This window comes from Balaenoptera physalus, assembly GCF_965194825.1.
Source record: "Balaenoptera physalus genome assembly, chromosome: 11".
Lineage (NCBI taxonomy): Eukaryota > Metazoa > Chordata > Mammalia > Artiodactyla > Balaenopteridae > Balaenoptera > Balaenoptera physalus.
Window position 1 is genome coordinate 25,468,516 of NC_138896.1, and position 19,660 is coordinate 25,488,175.

At 47.3% G+C, this 19,660-nt stretch overlaps 1 protein-coding gene across 2 annotated transcripts in view; it reads left to right on the plus strand.

The window, feature by feature from the left end:
• Positions 1 to 19,660, plus strand: part of TRAM2 (translocation associated membrane protein 2) — a 71,216-nt gene that overhangs the window by 38,961 nt on the left and 12,595 nt on the right. For both annotated transcript variants that reach the window (XM_082411695.1, XM_082411696.1), the window contains exons 2-4: positions 586 to 649; positions 17,798 to 17,907; positions 18,386 to 18,502. In XM_082411695.1, coding sequence (XP_082267821.1) covers positions 586 to 649; positions 17,798 to 17,907; positions 18,386 to 18,502 — 291 coding nt within the window. The remainder of the gene's footprint in view (positions 1 to 585; positions 650 to 17,797; positions 17,908 to 18,385; positions 18,503 to 19,660) is intronic.

Sequence of the window (19,660 nt, forward strand, 5' to 3'; positions counted from 1 at the left end):
GTGTGGAGTGTTATGTCCTGCCCCGCAATAGGGCATATGTGAAATTAGCAGCTGGAATTCTCTGTTTCTGAGGCTCAAGTTTAGACTTTGCGGGCTGCCGCCCACGGTGCAGTTAGCCAGCGTGCTGGGGAACCTCGGCTAGGTCCTAAGTTCTGGAAACCTCTGGAAGGCTGTGACCTCACCTTCTGTTAGTTTCTGACTTCACCAATGCTGGGGACTTAAAACTAACTTGATAAACACTTGAATGAATGAATGGCAGACAGATTTGTACCCTTTGCTTGTGAGCTCTCGGCCGGCCGAGCACACCTTGTTGTATTCCATCTGCAGCGAGTACAAGTCTAGATACCATCCAGGACTTGGGATTGTTTCGTTTGTTTTTAGTGCAGGGTATTGGGAGGGATGTCATTAAAGAAAATGGGAAAAAAACAAATGGTGCTAACTTGTGCTCTAGGTGAAACCCTTCATTGGAGAGGCCTGTGGGTCTGAGGTGTGAAAGGCGTGGCCCCAGGGCTGGTAGCAGGCTTTGCTTGTTTCTTTTGATGTGGACAAAAAGCTAACATGGAACTTTTTCCCTCTATTTCACAGGTCACCGCCAAGACTGCCTTCCTATTTATTTTACCTCAGTATAATGTTAGCGTGCCTATAGCAGGTAAGAAAAGCACTGGTCTCTATCTTTCCCGGGCCCTGTTAACCCCAAAGTTCTTGGAAAACTTCCTTTTCCTGTGTATGTGTATGATCACTTTAGATATTTAGACTCAGCATCCAACTTCCTGTTGCTCTGAAGATGTAGCTTCGGGCCACGTCTAGCCCTTAGCCTGACGCTCTGCAAGCTTGAGGTTCTCGGGTCCGCCTCCAGGAACTGGGCATCGCTGGTGCCCTCATGGCGAATAAAGGTGGAATGTTCTTCACTGAATCCAGCCCTCCCCTCTTCATTCTGCAGTGGACAGGCGAGTTGTCTGGACTTGGAGGTCAGATTCCTTTCTTGGCCTGGCTCCACCAGCGGCTAGCTGAAGGACGCTGGGGGCAAATCCCTTAACCCGTGGTCTCTGCAGGACGTGGCCGGAGTCTTTCCTGGACTCACCTGCCACTGCAGTCCCTGTAGCCAGGCTCTGGGGGAAGTCACCCCTCTGGGACAGGCAACTCGGCCCTTCATCTAGAATCAGAGCGAGGGACGCTGGCAGGGGAGGGAGAAAATTCCACGCTCGTGAAAGAGGAGACAGGAAATGCCATGGCCAGCGCCGTAGTCAGGAGACAAGGCAACACCCGCTCATTCCCAGGCACACGTCAGCCTGGCAGGCACACAGACTGTCTTGTTTGATGCTGTGTGGTCCAAGGTCAAATTCAGCCTTCTCTACTCCTGTCTCTTCACAATCCTAATAACTAGGACACCTCTAGACCCAGCTGTACTTATGATTTACGGATTTAAATTTTTCTTTAAGTTTTTTTGGTTTAAAAAAAAATTGGGGTAAAATACACATATCATTTACTATCTTAGTCATTTTTAAGTGTACAGTTCAGTGGCATTGAAGTACCTTCACTGTGTTGGGCTGCCATCACCACCATCCATCTCTAGAACTGTTTTCATCTTGCAGAACTGAACTCTACCTCTTAAACAATAACCCCCCATTCTCCCCTCCCCCACCCGCTGGCAACTACCATTCTACTTTGTCTCTATAAATTTGACTCTTTTAGGGCCTCATATAAGTGGAATCATGTCGTATTTGTCCTTTTGTGACTGGTTGCAGTTTATTTTTAAATAAACATTTTCCAAAGTATATTTATGACTCTCACAGGAAATTTATAAAATACAGCTAAACATAAGAAGATAAAAATCACACATGACCCCACCACCCAAAATCTACAGTTAGCATTTTGGAATCTTGAGTCATAACCAGTTTTTTGCTGTTAGCAGATGATGAAGCCTTTTACCATGTCCTTCAGTATTCTTCCATTCAATAAGACATTTTGAAAAGCTACAGAGTATTTATTAATAGGGATTACTACAGTTATTTATTCAATCCCATATTATTTGATATTTCCAGCTTTTATAGTGCTACAGTAAACATTTTTGTGACTTCCTGCATTCATGATTATTTTTTAGGATAAATTCCTATTACTGGAATTTCTGGGTCGAGTAGTATGTACATTTAAAGGTTTTATATGTGTATTGCCAAAATACCCTCGGTCATCTAATTCTTATGACCCATAAATCCTGTTTTTCGGTAAATATAAAATGCATAGGCTTCTTTTTTTAATGTCAAAATGCCAGTTTATTAATTTATAAAGAGATGTCCACCTATCAAAGGTTGTGCTCGTATTTTCATTACATTTCTGCCTGAAGTCAATTTCCTTTTTTTTTTTTTTTTTTTTAATTTTTAAAATTAAAAAAAATTTTTTGGCCATGCCACGTGGCACATGGGATCCTAGTTTCCTGACCAGGGATCGAACTCGTGCCCCCTGCAGTGGAAGCGTGGAGTCTTAACCCACTGGACCGCCAGGGAAGTCCTTGAATTTAGAGGGGATGCCAGATCATAGCCCAGCACTGCTTTGTTAACTACCTGGAGGAAGTATTGTCCTGGGGACCATGGCAGTTGAAGTACATGTGAGCGGGACATGCCTTTATTGTAGGAAGGGCCTGTTTGTAAAGTCAGATCATGACCAGAGGGTTGATTTTTTTTTTTTTAGTTTGAAGAAAGGCTTTCCCAGAGAAATTGGGAGACAAGTGATACCTAAACGCTTCCCTCTCATTTAGCATGAAGCAAAGGCTTCTTGCTCCAGGGCTGAACCCAAAGCTTCTGAGCGGGAGGAGCGTTCCCCCAAGTTCCTATCATGCCGTCAATTTGTTTGTTTTAACTAATTAATTAATCGATTAATCCAGACAAATATTTGTGTGCCTGCTGTGCGTCAGGCCCGGACTATAAAGTAATTATAAAACATGTCTGATCTCTGACTCACGGAACTTACTGTTTATTAGGGAGAGAATAGATAACACACAGCAAACAATAAATAATTATAGTTGTGATAAGGGTGGTGAAGGAAATATACAAGGTTGTGTGATGAGGAAAAATCAAAGGGTGATGACCAAGTGTTTCTGGGAAACTGCCATTTGAACCGAGTGTGTGTGCAGGTGGTGTAGGGGGGTTTAGGGAGGGGGTCTGGGCAGAAGAAAGAACATTCCAGGCATAGGGATCAGCATGTGCAAAGGCCTCAAGTGAGGCACAGACACCTTGGCGCGTTCTAGTCACTGAAGGAAGGCCAGTGTGACAGGAGCCTGCAAGGTTTGGCATTTTTCTAGGGTGGGGCTATGCAATTCTACCCCTAGAATCTTCCTCCATGCCAGAAGAAGGCCTGGGTAGAGGTGAAGGGACATAAAATCCATACTGAAAGAGAAGATCAAGTATTGCTAAATAGCCTGACTTTTATTTAAATCTTGCCATTTGGGGCTGTTTGAAATAGGACAAGCAAATCATCCAGAGAGACAGTGCAATCAGAGTAGCCTGTTTAATTTTGTTTTGAGCTCCTTGATCACCAAACCCAGTGTGGTGATGTTTGGTTTATAAGTTGCAGAGGAGGGCAGATTTCTCATGGGAAAGAAGCAGTTCATAACCGAGGCCTGTTGAGGTTGCGAATTTAAAGCCCTCCCCCAAAATCGCTTTAAGGCTGCAGGTGCTTGGGGATGGATCCTATTTGTATAACCAGGGTCAATTCTGATTTCTAAGGTTTCTTCTTTAAGTGGCCTGTAACTCGTTCAACTCAATGTTTAAAATGTGAATTTTAAGAGAGCAGTAATGGTTTTCATACAAAGTGATCTACTGTTTCTAAATCCCTCATCCTCCCTCAGCAGAGGTTTTCAAGTTCTATAGAAAATAGCCAGTGGGAACGCTGATGAGTTTTTTTGCCTGTTTCCTTTCCTCCCTCTCCTTCTCTCCTATCTTCTTCCCGGCTCCCAGCATGTGTTTATAGGCCAGTGGTGACAAACATACCACAAGGTGAGTGGCTTAAACAACAGAAATGTAACGTATTGTACAAGTCCAAGATCAAGGTGTCAGCAGGGCCATGCTCCCTGGCTTGTGGCAGCAGGACACCAATCTTTACGCTGTGTCCATGGTAGCCTCTGCGTCCGTTTCCCCTTTCTAAAGGGACACCAGTCATATTGGATTAGGACCCATTCTACTCTACTATGGCCTCATCTTAACTCTTTACATCTGCAATAACCCTAACTCCAAATAAGCTCACATTCTGAAGTGCTGGGGGTTAGGAATTCATGAGAATTTTGTGGGGACGTGGTTCAACTCATAATACTAGCTGTAAATACATGATTCTGTCACATTATAATAACTAGTTAAGAAGATTAAGCTCCGTTCAGAGAGATGAACTCAAAGAAGAGATGGGTACAGTTGTTGCAGTCAGAAGTTGTGCATCTCGGGGCAGTGCCAGCGTCCTTGGGGTTTTCTTTAAGGTCAACAGCGATGAAGCAGGAAATGTTCTTTTTTTTTAATTTACAAATTTATTTTTATTTATTTATTTATTTTTGGCTGCATTGGGTCTTCGTTGCTGTGCACGGGCTTTCTCTAGTTGCGGCGAGAGGGGGCTACTCTTTGTTGCGGTGCGCGGCCTTCTCATTGTGGTGGCTTCTCTTGTTCTGGAGCACAGGCTCTAGGTGCACGGGCTTCAGTAGTTGTGGCACGCGGGCTCAGTAGTTGTGGCTCGTGGGCTCTAGAGCGCAGGCTCAGTAGTTGTGGCGCACGGGCTTAGTTGCTCTGCGGCATGTGGGATCTTCCCGGACCAGGGCTCGAACCCGTGTCGCCTGCATTGGCAGGCTGATTCTTAACCACTGCGCCACCAGAGAGGTCCCTAAGCAGGAAATGTTCTTGTCACCACATCCCATCTCTCCTCATTCCCACCTGTTAGGGTTGCCAGACTTAGCAAATAAAACATCCAAGGCCACCTGTTAAATTGGCATTTCAGATAAACAGCAAGTACTTTTTTTAGTGTAAGTATATCTCAAAGTATATATGGGGCATAATCACAGTAGAAAAGTATTCTCTGTTTATCTGGAATTCAAGTTTCACTGACCGTCCTGTATCTTATCTGCAACCATACACCCAGCCCAGCTCTGGCAAGGAATAAAATGTCATGTGTCTGGTCTTGCCATTAGACACTCCAAGTCTTTCTGATTCAAATACCATAGAGTATCTGCTATTATGGCCAGAAGTATATAGACTGTAAAAGGTCAGCAAAGAATAGAGGCTTGAGTCTTCCCACAGACAGACTCATGGGCTGCTGGCTCCCCTTCTGATGTAGAACAGGTGACCCCAGAGAGGCTAAAATATACCAGGTTCTTTTGAATCGTGCCACTAGTTTGCTGAGTTGTCTTGGGCAAACCATGTAGCGTCTGGGTCTCCATCCCCACCTGTCAAATCGAGGGTGAAGGTCACTGTCTCAACCCCAGCGATTCCTAAAGACAGGAATGCAGGAGGCACTTGCTACTCAGGTTGTCCACAGACCAGCATCACCTGGGAACTTGTTAGAAACACAGACTCCAGGCCCCACATCAGACCTTCTGCACCGGAACCTTCATGTTAACGAGATTCCCAGGTGTTTGAAGTGCTGCTGCCCTGGGTGAAAAGCTCTAAGTAGGCTTGCAGATGACCCTGTGCTTCCAACCCCAAAGGTAAGAGAGGGAAACCCCGTAAATCCAGTAATTCATTTGCATCTTTCTGTTCTTGTCCAGTTTTGGTTTTGCTATAACTGTTTAGGAGCGGGGGAGGGGGGACTATCATGGGTGGATTTGGTTTCCAGCTGGGCTGCTGCTGCCCAGAAGTCACGGGCACCTGGGTGTTCCTGGGCACCTAGAGCGAGAAGGCTGGGCGCGAGGGGCCTCTTTGAGAGAAGGGTTGGTTTCACAGTAAGCAAAGGGGACAGGGACCCATCCCCTGGCTCTGTTGGTCCCGGTGGTTTTATCACCACCAGCTGCCGTGTAGCATTTAGCAGCTGGAGATGAAAAGCCCGGGACCCTCCCACACCATAGTGTGGCCCTTGTTCTCACAGCCCTTCCAAGATGAGACACACGGCCCCATCAAAACAACCTCAGACAGATGGTTTTAAAGCCTCATTCAGCGAAGGCCTTTGTCCAGGGCTCAGAGTGTGTTTTGTTCCCTTGCTAGCTGGTAGGAGTTAGTCTTGTCTTGTGCTTGTATCATGTACTTGGAAGATTGGCATCACATATCAAACCGAGCCCCTGTTTGTAAGATGAGCTTGTGGGGGACAAAAAGGGAAGAGACAGGTGGACGACAGGGGCTCCGGAGGAGGAAACCTGACTTGATTACAGACGAAAGCTGCCCAACCCGGACCTATGGTCTGTCCAGCTGCAAGAGACTTGAGACTCACAGAGCCTGGCCTTCTCCTTTTATACCAAGGGAGAGAGTTGCTGGACATTCCCAAGGATACAGCAGTAAGGGCAGAGGAGGGTCTGGGCTGCTCACACCCCATGCAGCACCAGGGCCCAGGGGAGCTGTGGGAAGGTTGGGTTGCCAAACGGGATGGTGGGCATGGCCCAGGGGACCCAACGAGGAAGGCAGAGATCTGGGTCCAATCTGGTCCCTCGGGCCAAACAGCTGCCAAGATCCCCTTTGGCCCTAAGGTCCTGTCTGTATGAATAAGAGAAAATAAACCAGAGTCTTCACTGCCCTCACTGTATTGGTTGGCATCTGAGGAAGAGTGGGGCTTATAGCCAGCCCTGGACTTGATCTTTTATTTTTTCAGTAAGCAGAAACTACTTATTAAACTTTCTTAGTCTGTTCAGGCTGCTATAACAAAATACTGCAGACTGGGTGGCTTATAAACAACAGAAATTTACTTCTCACAGTTCTGGAAGCTGGACGTCCGAGATCAGGGTGCAGCCTGGTCGGGTGAGGACCCTCTTCCAGGTCACAGACTTCTTGCTGTGTCCTCATGTGGTGGGCGGGTAAGGGAGCTCTCTGGAGCCTCTTTTATAAGGGCACTAATTCCATGCATGAGGGCTCCATCCTCATGGTTTAAACACCTCCCCAAAGGCCCCACCCACTAATACCATCATCTTTGGGGGTTAGAATTCCAACATGTGAACTTGGCAGGGGACACAAACATTCAGACCATAGCAGTTATTATCTAAGTATAACAGTCGTGCAGGAAAGTGGAGGAACCGTAAGAGGTCACCTCCAGGTAACAGCACCTTGGAAGTGTGTCCCCTTCCCACCTACACTTGATTTTTGTCCAATCCCCTGTTACAGCCTGGAGAATTTATCCCACGTGGAGCTTCTAGAGGTTTAAGCAAGAACCACTGGGTTGAGTGACTGTGGCTAATTGTTAACCAGCCTGAAGCTGACCAGGCCGGTAGCATCTTTGAACGGCTGCCTCCCCTCCCCCGCACTCCCATTTCTCCTGATCAAATCTTTTCTTCTCCTGTCTGGCCAGGATCATGTTTTTTTCTTACTCCGTTGTTCTTACTGAAATAATTTTTGTCCTTAATTTAACAATGAACTTGTTGATGTTATTTTTATCCAAGTTAAAAAAAAAGGCTGTGATTTTAGACATTTTTTGGTATGTGATCTCGAGGAGCTGTTTCCTCTTTATGGCTCTCAGTGAATTAACAAAAAGTTCACACCTTCCGCCTCGCGCTGCATGTTGTCTGCCCAGGCCAGTTGTAAGTAGAAGCCTCAGACTTAGAAACAGTGGAGGGGCTGAGTGTGGGCCTGGCACCAGGAGTTGCTGAGATATTTCTTTCTTGAAGGCCACAGGCCAGGTTACATAGCCTTATAAAAAGGAATGGTACATCAGGAAAACTACGTAGAGGCTGGGCACTTTTATTTCCAAATTCTCTTTAATGCATCTCTCATTTTTGCTACATCTCTCATTTTTTGCTACATTTTTACATCATAAAAATATCCTTGTCTTCCTACGTTCTATAAAGCTGGAGAAAATAGATTACAAATCATGCAGTCTGGGGTTAAAATGGTAACTCTGCAGATTCTTTAATTCTCCGGGCAGCCTGGGAGAGAGAGGGAGGGAGAGTGTGTATGTGTGTGTGTATTAGTTTGCTAGGGCTGCCATGATAAAGTACCTCAGACTAAGTGGTTTATACAGTAGTAAAGCACACACGTTCTTAAGGGCACAGTGTGATGAATTTTTACATCTGTGGGCACCAGGTCGGGAGACAGCCTTCCCAACTTTCTCATGCCCTTCCAGTCAACACCCCCTCCCAAAGCAACCGCTCTTCTGCTTTCACGTTTCCTGATTAGTTTTACCTGTTCTTGCCCTTCATTTCTCCCTGATTTTTAAAAATGGCTCAATTTTTTATATCAGTATGTGCGTCAGAATCCCCTGGGGAATTTAAGCACAGATCCCTGGGTCATGCCCAAGTTTCTGATTCACTGGTCCTGGAGTGGACATACATGCAGCAGTGTGTACCCCTGGGATCCACGGAGAGGCTGGCACTGTGGTCCACAGCCACAGCGTGTTACAACTGTGTGTTATAAGCCCCAGTGTCTATAACTCTGGTCTGTTTACCCAGTCCTCCGTGGATGAAAACTTCTTGGGTTGTTTCCATCAGTTTATTGTCAAAAACCATGCTGCTGTGTGCAACCTTGTGCATGTGTCATTTTGAACGTGGCAGGTACGGCTGTGTGATAAATTCCCAGAAGTGGAATTGCCCCATCCAAGGGCTGATGCATTTGTAATCGCGATGGAAATTACCAAATTGCCCTTCCGAAGAGGTGGTCCATTCTGCATCCCGCCAGCAGTGTGAGGGAGAGCCTGTTTCCCCGCAGCCTCAGCAAGAGTGTGCGTCAAGCTTTGGATTGCTGCCAATCTGATAGGGATGAGATGGTATCTCATTGTAGCTGTAGTTCATTTCTCTTCTTTTTCTTTTTTAAATAGTTTTTTCTTTTCTTTCTTTTTTTTAAACAGAATGTTACTGAGAAGAGTGGCATTTTTTTAAAAAATAACTTTATTTATTTATTTATTTTTGGCTGTGTTGGGTCTTCGTTGCTGCGCACGGGCTTTCTCTAGTTGTGGAGAGTGGGGGCTTCTCTTGTTGCGGAGCATGGGCTCTAGGCACACGCGCTTCTGTAGTTGTGGCACATGGGCTCAGTAGTTGTGGCGCACAGGCTTAGTTGCTCGCGGCATGTGGGATCTTCCCCCACCAGGACTCAAACCCATGTCCCCTGCTTTGGCAGGCGGATTCTTAACCACTGTGCCGCCGGGGAAGTCCGGCATATTTTTTTAAATTTTTATTTTATTTTATTTATTATTTATTATTTTTGGCTGCGTCGGGTCTTAGTTGCGGCACACGGGCTTCTCTCTAGTTGTGGTGTGTGGGTTTTCTCTTTCTAGTTGCGGTGTGCGGGCTTCATAGTGCGTGGGCTCTGTAGTTTGAGGCACGCAGGCTCTCTAGTTGAGGCGTGTGGGCTCTAGAGCGCAGGCTCAGTAGTTGTGGCGCACGGGCTTAGTTGCTCCGCGCCATGTGGGATCTTCCTGGACCAGGGCTCGAATCTGTGTCCCCTGCACTGGCAGGTGGATTCTTTTTTTTTTTTAACATCTTTATTGGAGTATAATTGCTCTACACTGGTGTGTTAGTTTCTGCTATATAACAAAGTGAATCAGCTATACATATACATATATCCCCATATCTCTTCCCTCTTGCGTCTCCCGCCCACCCTCCCTATCCCACCCCTCTAGGTGGTCACAAAGCACCGAGCTGATCTCCCTGTGCTATGTGGCTGCTTCCCACTAACTATTGATTTTACATTTGGTAGTGTATATATGTCCATGCCACTCTCTCACTTCTTCCCAGCTTACCCCCACTGTGCCACCGGGGAAGTCTGGCATATTTTTAAAAAATATTTATTTTATTTATCTTATTTATTTGTTTATTATTTTTGGCTGCGTTGGGTCTTAGTTGTGGCATGTGGGCTCTTCGTTGCGGCATGTGGAATCTGTTGTTGCGGCACGTGGGCTCTTCATTGTGGCATGTAGGCTTCTCTCTAGTGGTGTGTGGGTTTTCTCTCTCTAGTTGCGGCGCGCGGGCTCCAGAGCACATGGGTTCTGTAGTTGTGGCGCGTGGACTGCAGAGCGCGTGGGCTGTGTAGTTGGAGGTACGCAGGCTCTCTAGTTGAGGCGTGCAGGCTCAGTAGTTGTGGCATGCGGGCTTAGTTGCTCCGCTGCATGTGGGATCTTAGTTCCCCGACCAGGGCTCGAACCCCCATCCCCTGCATTGGAAGGTGGATTCTTTCCCACTGGACCACCAGGGAAGTCCCTTCATTTCTCTTCTGTGTGAGGTTGAGCATCCTTTTAAATGTATAAGGGCCATCTGTGTTTCTCTTCTCTGTGAACTGTCCGTTCATACACTTTGCCCATTCTTCTGTTGGGTTATCTTTTCATCCTTAGGTTCTAGGTGCTCTTCATACATTAGCGAGATAAGCCTTTGTTTATGATCCGAATTGTAAACATTTTCCCCTTGGTCATCACTTGCCTTTTGATTTTGCTTATGGTATTTTTTCATATCTAAGTTCTGGATTTATATATATTGTAAAAGATTCAAAATAATGGGAAAACAGAGTTGGCCAAAAGCACAAAAACCAATAGAAAGTAACTCACAAATCCAGGTTTGCAGGGCTTAGGAAGGAAGCCGGGAGAGAAAGGAGGCATCCACGTGTGCAGTGATGCTCTATAAGCCACCAGGTTTTCGGACAAAGGCAGAAGCCTCGCTGGCAGGTGGCCAGACTTTAAGGGGATGTGAAGAGCAGATGGGGCGTCAGCCACAGGTGGCCACGGGCCAGCTCAGGTCCCGGGGAGGAGGTCAGAGACTGCACAGCTGTATCCGGACAAGACGGGACCTGTGAAGGCATGCGGGAGAAGCTGCTTACAGGTGACACCAGGGGAAACAAGAAAATGTCTGTTAGTCATAGGAAACCAGACAGGAGGCCAGTAAGAGTGCCGCTCCCAAAGGGCCGGCGGCTCCACCTGAGGTTATCAGGGCAGCCAGGCTCTTATTGATCACGTTGACTCTCTTTTTAAACTTTGATCAGAGATAAACAAAGCAAGTGTCACTTCTGACGGAAGACAGGATGACATCCACAGAGGGTGGGTCGTTACTGAAGGTGCTCCTTCCAGGGTGAGGTTAACCCCTCCGGGGGATATACTGACCTACTCCATGGTGGTGCATAGGAAAGAGGGCTCACAGAATATGGGTGTTGGGAGGTGTTAGGGGTCATCTGCGCTGGGGATTGCAAATTGGTGGCTTGTGGTCAGAGTTGGCTTGTGTGTATATTTTCTTTAGCCAGTTTGGTGTTGGCCCATAAAGTGTTTTTACAATTTTGGAATTAGTCACCAGCATTTAAAAATCAGATGATTTGACGTAGGGATTTCTCTCTTTGCTTTTGAAATATGGGGCCACACCCCTCCCAGGGCCTTCCCCACTCCTTCCTTCACCCCTTGGGACATGTATTCTGCACTTTGCCAAAGTCTCCACTCCTCTCTAATGTCTTCTCGGCATTGAGACTGCCGGGCAGCCCCCATGTATCCCAGTTTGAATTGTTTTTCTTTTAGTAAGGTTGAAATGGAGGTGGATCTTAAACTTGTTTCTCTTGCAAAGTGGAAATGTGGAAGACAGACCAAGAGGGCCCTAGAGCTAAGGAAAAACAGTGGGGAGCATATTGTGGCACTGAAGACTGTTCCCTGTTTAGTGCAGCGGCCTCTGTGTTGAAAGGATTTATCTTAAGACGCCTGGACCACTTTGCTCATTGCATTCCCCACCTGGTCTCTGCGGGCCTTTTGCTGTGACTCAGGGCCGGAATCACTTCTCTGGTCTAAGAGCTCAGAGATGTGCTGAAACATACTCTTCTAAAAAATCACAGTCGCTCACTGCCAGACCATCGCCGTTCTTTCTGAGAGCTCGTGCAGGATAGGGGCACTGCTTAAAGGGTCAGAGCTCTAACTTGGGGAGTGAGAGGATTTTTATAGGAATTAGTGAGCAGCCAAAAATTCAAAAAGAAAAAAAATCCAAAAATATCCATTTGCTTATAGCCTCTTGGAAAAACACAAAGTTCCAACCTCCTCCACAGCTCTGTGGCAAGCAGAAGGGGCCAAACCAATCTACTTTCCTGCCCTGCTCAAAAGCAGGAAGGTAGCAGACAAGGGGAAAGCAGGAGAGGTAATCTGCATGAATCAGAGCACAGCTTGTGAGTATTTGGATGTGACGCTGCTTGTTCTGTTGTAGGGAGAAGGAGATCAAAGGAGCAGCTTCTTACCAGTAGGGGGGCGGGGGCGGAGCCGGGGGGGGTGAGGTGGCTTTGGGGGCTGGGCTGGGCCGTCGGACACTGGGAGACTTGAGAAATGGCCCCTGCCCCTTTACCCTGGGAGCCCTGTTTCTCCATCCGCTCTGCCCGCCCCATGGGTGGTTACAGGGATCAAATGAGACAGCACGCTGAAGCATTCTGAAACCGCGGGGGCTGCAGAGGACAGACAGGTCCCAGAGGGAGCTTTAGGGTCATTCTCCACGGCCAGTCTGCCAGCTGCTCTGGTCCTTTTGGTTCCATCAGCCACACCTCTCCGAATTTGTCTTCTCCACCACACTGCCACCATCTGAGTGCAGGGCGCTCCCGCCCCCCAGCCTGGGCTCGTGTGAGCGCCTCCTGACTGCTCTGCCGGCCCCATTCCGGTCCCCTAGCCCATCCGTCCGGCAGGAAGAGTGCGTCTGTGACTCAGTCCTCCAGAACCTTCCCTTGCCTTTGGAAGCGTGTCTTAACCACGACCTGTCGGGGGAGCCCCCCGTGGCATGGCTTGCCCACCCCTGCTCTGCAGGTCACGCCAGTCCTCTGTCCAGCAGGATCTTCCCCGGATGCCTCGGCCCAGACCACTCCGCCCTCACCAGCTCTCTGGCCCGCGCCACCTCAGTGACCCTTCCTCCCCAGGGCCCTGCCCCTCATCATGTCCTGCCCACCTCACAGCACTGATCACACCTGGCCGCCGGTGTTTTTTTTTAAAATTATAGTGAAATACACATACCGTGAAATACGGACCATCAATCATCTGAATGTACAGTTCAGTAGTGTTAAGTACATTCACACTGTTGTGCAATCTCCAGCGCTCTTCATTGCAAAACTGAAACTTTGTATCCATTAAACGGCAACTCGCAATCCTCCCTGCCCCCAGCCCCTGGCAACCACCGTTCTTTCTGTCTCTGTGAGTTTTCCTCCTCTGGGAAGCTCCTGTGATGGAATCATACAGTATTCGTCTTTTAGTGACGGCTTATTTCCCTTAGCATTATGTCCTTTAGGTTCATCTCTGTGTAGCATGTGACAGGATTTCCTTCCTTTTTAAGGCTGAATAATGTTCTGTTGTATGTGTAGACCACATTTTGTCTTTCCATTCATCTGTTGATAGACACTTGGGTAGTTGCTACCTTTGGCTGTTGTGAATAGTGCTATGAACATGGGTGTACAGATATTTCATCAAGATCCTGCTTCCAGTTCTTTCGAGTCTGTATCCAGAAGTAGGATTGCTGGACCATCTGGTAGTTCTATTTTTAGTTTTCTAAGGAATCATCATACTGTTTCTGATAGTGACTGTACCATTTTACATTTTCACAAACAGTGCACGAAGGTTCCAATTTGTCCACACCCTCGTCAACACTTGTTATTTTCTGTGTTTTGTTTGGTTGGTTTTGTTTTTTTTTTAAATTGTGGCCATTCTCATGGGTTTGAGGTGGTATCTCATTGCGGTTTTGATCTACATTTCCCTAATGATAGTACCCTGTGCTATACAGTAGGACCTTGTTGTTTATTTATCTATAGTAGTTTGTATTTGCTAATCCCAAACTCCTAATTTATCCCTCCTCTCCCTCTCCACTTTGGTAACCATAAGTTTGTTCTCTGTGTCTCTGAGTCTGTTTTTGTTTTGTACATAAGTTCATTTGTATCATATTTTAGATTCCACATATAAGTGATACCATATGATATTTGTCTTTGTCTGACTCACTTCACTTAGTATGATAATCTCTAGGTCCATCCATATTGCTGCAAATCTTTGCCCATTTTCAGTCTGGTTGTTTTTTGTTTTTGTTGTTGCTGTTGTTATTGGCCTCTGGTTTTTAGGTATAGAGAATTTGGTGTGCACTGGCTAAGCTCCGAGAGGGCAGGGCCATGCCCACCTCGTACCCTGCTGTCCCCCAGCACCCAGCATGGGGCCCTGCACGTGGTTTATTAGTGGATGAATAAACATGCAAGGAGCTCTCATCAGCAAAGGAAAAAAGAATGTATTAGTCTATCCATCCATTCTTGTTTCAAGAAGGTTTTAAGGCTCTGGTCACATCTCTTTGGAACCATAGTATATGGGGTAATGAATGGAGGTGACTTGAAGAGGCTTTAAGATGGATAATTCAAAGTCTTGACACATGTTATTTAACTACTTTTGGACCATGCTTGTTTGATTGAGCATAAATCCTTTTTTGCCTAATAAGGTTGGTCTCGATGGTGAAACTTTGCATGTGTTTAGTTATTTTGTAGTTTCAAAATATGCTGCCATCTAATTAGTCTCCTTTGATCCTCCCTTATGAAGAAGGCAGGGAAAGGGTAATGCCAGCCTCATGATGGAAGGGCAGGAAGGAGAGGCTGACCCATACGCCCATCTCTTCCCTTCCTCCCATGTTTCCTCCTCGGTCCTCAGTGCTGATTCCCCTCCCTGATCTCAGCCCCATCCCGGGTCAGTCACCTAGTCTTACCAGGTCTCTGCCGCTGATGGCCCTCCTCCCTCCCTGTTCCCATTTCCCTTTTAATTCAGGTCCCCGTGGTTCCTTACCTGCATCACTGGTGTCTACCTCCAGGCACGATGCTGTTTACTGCTGCCAGAGTAAACTTTCTGAAGCCCAAATTTGCTCATTTTCCTATTGAGTTTGAATTCTTTGATGTTTCCACATTGCCTTCAGGATAAAGTCCACACCCTTTGACGTGGTACCCTGGCCGCCTGCAGCACTGCATCCTCCTTGCCTGCATCCTTAGCAGATGCTGCGTCCTCTGCCCAGGATGCCCTCCTCCCCGCACCTGACTACCCCAGCTTGTTCTCAAGTTTCTATATCTTCCTGTTTACCCTGAGGGGCTGCCCCAGCTGGAGTCGGCCCTCGCTTGCCTTGGCTCCCTGTGTGGCTGTGTTTACCTCTTGGCACCATGTGGCTGTCTGCCTGTGTGTAGGTCATTGTACATTTATTTGTCAGTCTCCCCACTGGTCTGTGCTCTCTGAAGCTGGGGCAGCGTGTTTCAATAATTAGCCCAGTGGCTCTCACAGAGTAGGGTCTTTGTGGAAGGTAGGAGGGAGAGGAAAAGGGGAAGCTTGTCTGATCTCAAAGTTCATGCGCTCCATGTCCTTACTGCCCCCTCCCACTCCCCCCCCCCCCCACCGCCCACCAGTGCATTCTCCCAGTCCAGGGTGGCGGGGTCATGGGTTGACTCCCAGAGTGACCCAATCAGCTCTGCTTCGCTCTGCAGCCACCCTGAAACTCACCCACCCTGGTCTGCCTTCTGGTAAACACATCCCAGCAAAGAGAGATGACTCGTGTGTGACTCAGCACGAAGGCAGCACAGCTGGAAAGGGGGCCAGTGTGTCTGCTTGGGGGAGGGTGGGCCACAGAGCACCAGGGATCCAGGCCTGCCAACTGGAACGAAGGCACGAATCCTCCTCTGTCCGTGGAGAGAGAGGCTGTAGTAGCAGAGCTTTACAAGACTTAGATACCTGGGATTCCATCTAATTTATTACTACTAAATAATATTTTAATAAACTACTATTTAGTGCATGCCTACCCATGGTTATAGGCACTGATAAGCATCTTGCATACAGATTATCTGTTTAATCCTCAAAATAGCCCAACAACAACAAAAATAATAGCAAATACATGTGTAGCACTTACTATGCACCAGATGCTATTCTAAGTAAGCACTTTGCGTTTTTGAAGTCACCTCATTCTCACAGTAACCCTGCAGTACAGGAACTGCTGTTATCCTCATTTTACAGATGAGGAATCTGAGGCACAGAAAGGTCAGAGGTGCTCCAGAGTCACATAGGAAATAAAAGACATTTTCTTTATCCATTTGTCTGTTGATGGACACTTAGGTTGCTTCCACGTCTTGGCTCTTGTAAATAGTGCTGCTGTGAACATTGGGATGCATGTATCTTTTTGAATTAAAGTTTTCATCCTTTTTTTTTTTTTCTGGATGAAGAAGATGTTTTACACACACACACACACACACACACACACACACACACACACACACACACACACACACACACACACACACACACACACACACACACACACACACACACACACACACACACACACACACAATGGAATATTACCCAGCCATAAAAAAGAATGAAATAATGCCATTTGCAGCAGCATGGACGGACCTAGAGAATATCATACTAAGTAAGTCAGACAAAGACAAATATATCACTCATATGTGGAATCTAAAAAATAATACAATTAAATCTATTTACAAAACAGAAACAGATAGACATGGAAAACAAGCTTATAGTTAGTTACCAGAGGGCAAGGTGGGGGGAGGGATAAATTAGGAGTATGGGATTAATAGATGCACACTACTATATATAAAATAGACAAGCACAAGCATTTAATGGATAGCACAGGGGACTATATTCAATATCTTGTAATAACCTGTAATGGAACATAATCTAAAAAAATATATATGTATAACTGAACCACTTTGCTGTACACCTGTAACTGACACAATATTATAAATCAACTATACTTGAATTTTTTTGAAAAAGAGGGAGTTGTGGGTTCCCTGGTGGCCTAGTGGTTACGATTCCGGGCTTTCACTGCCATGGCCTGGGTTCAATCTCTGGTCCAGGAACTGAGATCCCACAAGCCACGCAGTATGGCAAAAAAAAAAAAACAAAAAAAAAACATCAATATCAAAAAAAAAACAAACAAAAACAAAGAGGGAGGAAATAAATGACAGAGCTTTGATACAAGCTCAGGTTTCTGAGTCCACACTTTTTTTTTTTTTAATTATTTTTATTTTTGGCTGCATTGGGTCTTCATTGCTGCGTGCTTTCTCTAGTTGTGGAGAGCAGGGGCTACTCTTTGTTGTGGTGCATGGGCTTCTTATTGTGGTGGCTTCTCTTTGTTGCAGAGCACAGGCTCTAGGCGCGCGGGCTTCGGTAGTTGTGGCTCACGGGCTCTAGAGCGCAGACTCTGTAGCTGTGGCACATGGGCTTAGTTAGTCTGCGGCATGTGGGATCTTCCTGGACCAGGGATCAAACCCATGTCCCCTGCATTGGCAGGCGGATTCTTAACCACTGTGCCACCAGGGAAGTCCTGAGTCCACACTCTTAACCCTGCATCATGCTTTCTCGATGAAGTATAACTGCAGTCCCATTTTTACAGGGAAGGCGATTACGGCTCAGAGAGGTTGGTCACTTTTCTATAGTCACACAGCCAGGGAATGATGAAGGTTGGCTGTCTCCAACTGCTGGCTGCAGCCACTGTGCCTTCCTGCCCAGATCAGGAGACATCGTCATGATATGCCATGTGCTGGCTTGTCCTTTCCCCTCCGCACTGGTGCTCCCAAGGGCCAAGTCCAGAGGGTGGGTGGGATTCTCGGGAAGAAACTCTTCTCAGTCTGGGGTTACAGCCAAAGGGAAGCATTTGATGGCACATTCTGCTCCAGATCTCCTTTCAGTTTTGGATCCCAGTGCACTTCCTCACCCAGGGATGCTGACGTGACTCTCGTTGCCTCCACAGATGGCGAGACGGTGCACTACCACTACGGGCCGAAGGACCTGGTCACGGTCTTGTTCTACATCTTCATCACCATCATCCTGCACGCTGTGGTGCAGGAGTACATTTTAGATGTGAGTGACGTGTCTGGATTCCGAGATGGGAAGCTGGGGGGATTCGGCGGTTGGAGCGGCTGCAGCTCTGAGGCTTCCGCTTTGTGTGGAGGCCCTGGTTGGACCTAGCAACTGGATCTCCTGCACCACAGTTTGGTCTCCGTCCCCCCTCAAAGCCTTCGTAGCACGTGGGACCACAGTGTTTATTACATGGGAGGGAGCTGCCTGAAGTATGACGATACGGTGTCCTCAAGGGTCGAACACAGCAACCCTTGGGGGATGTTTTCTTTACATCTCAGCTAAAGACATTAATCTCGCTGCTTTCTCAAGATGCTTGCCTTAAACTAAACACTATATGCACACACGAGGCTTCCACGAAATAACTTGGATGAGGCTGGCTTCAAACTTCAGCCCTTTTGTGGGGAGAAAACAGGAGTTTGAAACCTGCCGTTACCTATACACTCATATGTTAACATGCAGGATTCTCTTTATTCTTTAGAAAATCAGCAAACGGCTTCATCTCTCCAAGGTCAAGCACAGCAAGTTCAATGAATCTGGACAGCTGGTCGTCTTTCACCTCAGCTCGGTGATCTGGTGCTTCTACGTGGTGGTGACGGTGAGTGGTCCTAGGGACTGCTGATGGCTGGGGCCCGGGCTGCCATGTTATCGCCGTGAGAGAGGGGTCAATGGTTTAGGTGCTATTTGATAGCTGGGGAGCGTCCTCTGGTCCAAAAGTAAACACTTGTTATCGTTATGATGTAATGTCACGGTGATGACAGCATATAGCTCCATAGCTCTGTGTTCCGTCCTAGGGCCCTCGCATGGTGCTGTCCCCTGAGCTAAGTTTTATGTTCATTCCGTTATCTGTGTTACGGATTGAAGAAATCCAAGCTCAGATTTCGCAATGGCCCCATGGTCACGTGGTTCTGAAGTGGACAGGCCTTGGATGTGAGGGTCTGGTTCTGTTGCACCACACTGGCCTCCCGAGGCTCGGCCAGCATCCCCCCGCGTGCACATCAGGTCCCGTGAGAGTCAGCGCTGTTTCTACAAAGGCCTGGAGGACCAGACAGTTGACTCGCCTCTCCTTTTGCACAAGAATACTCTTATTTCAAGCAACCTTTGATACAGCAAAATTTCTTTGTACAAAGGAATGTGGACAGCCCTTCGGGGTTCTTTGTAACAAGGCTGTCGTCCTAGAAAGTGTTTAATCCCCTCCATCCCCCCCAACCTGGAGCACCTCCTGTCTGTAACCCGGTCTCTTCCTCAGGAGCTAGAATTGTCCTGTGAGAAATCCAGGCCCGGGGCTTGGAAAATTCAGCAACCCTGTGACCTCCTAGAAGCTTCCTTCCCTGCCTCCCCTGACCTCTCACCCCCTTGCGGGCTGAACACTGAATCCATATTCTCAAAGCGGGACTCAGCATGCCCTTTTGTATGTTATCTTTATTTCTATTATCATTTAATCACAGAACAATAGGAATTTTAAACGCAGGGCCCAAGGCCTCTGTGCTCTGGAGCAGGCCTGCCACATTATACTCTACTCCCCCTGGGGCAGACTTTGTGTGTGGTCTGTGTGAGTAGCGCCCCCTACCTTTGTGCAGCACACGTGCGGCCCGGGAAGTCTAGGTACCGCTGGGCTCAGGCCTCTCCCAGCCACTGGGTGTTTGGTTTACGCGGCCTCTGGAGACCCCGAGCTGCCGTGAAGCAGAACAGCCCTCGGGTCCCACGGACATTTAACTGCTCTTGCAGGAGAAGCGTTGCCTCATCTCTGAATCAC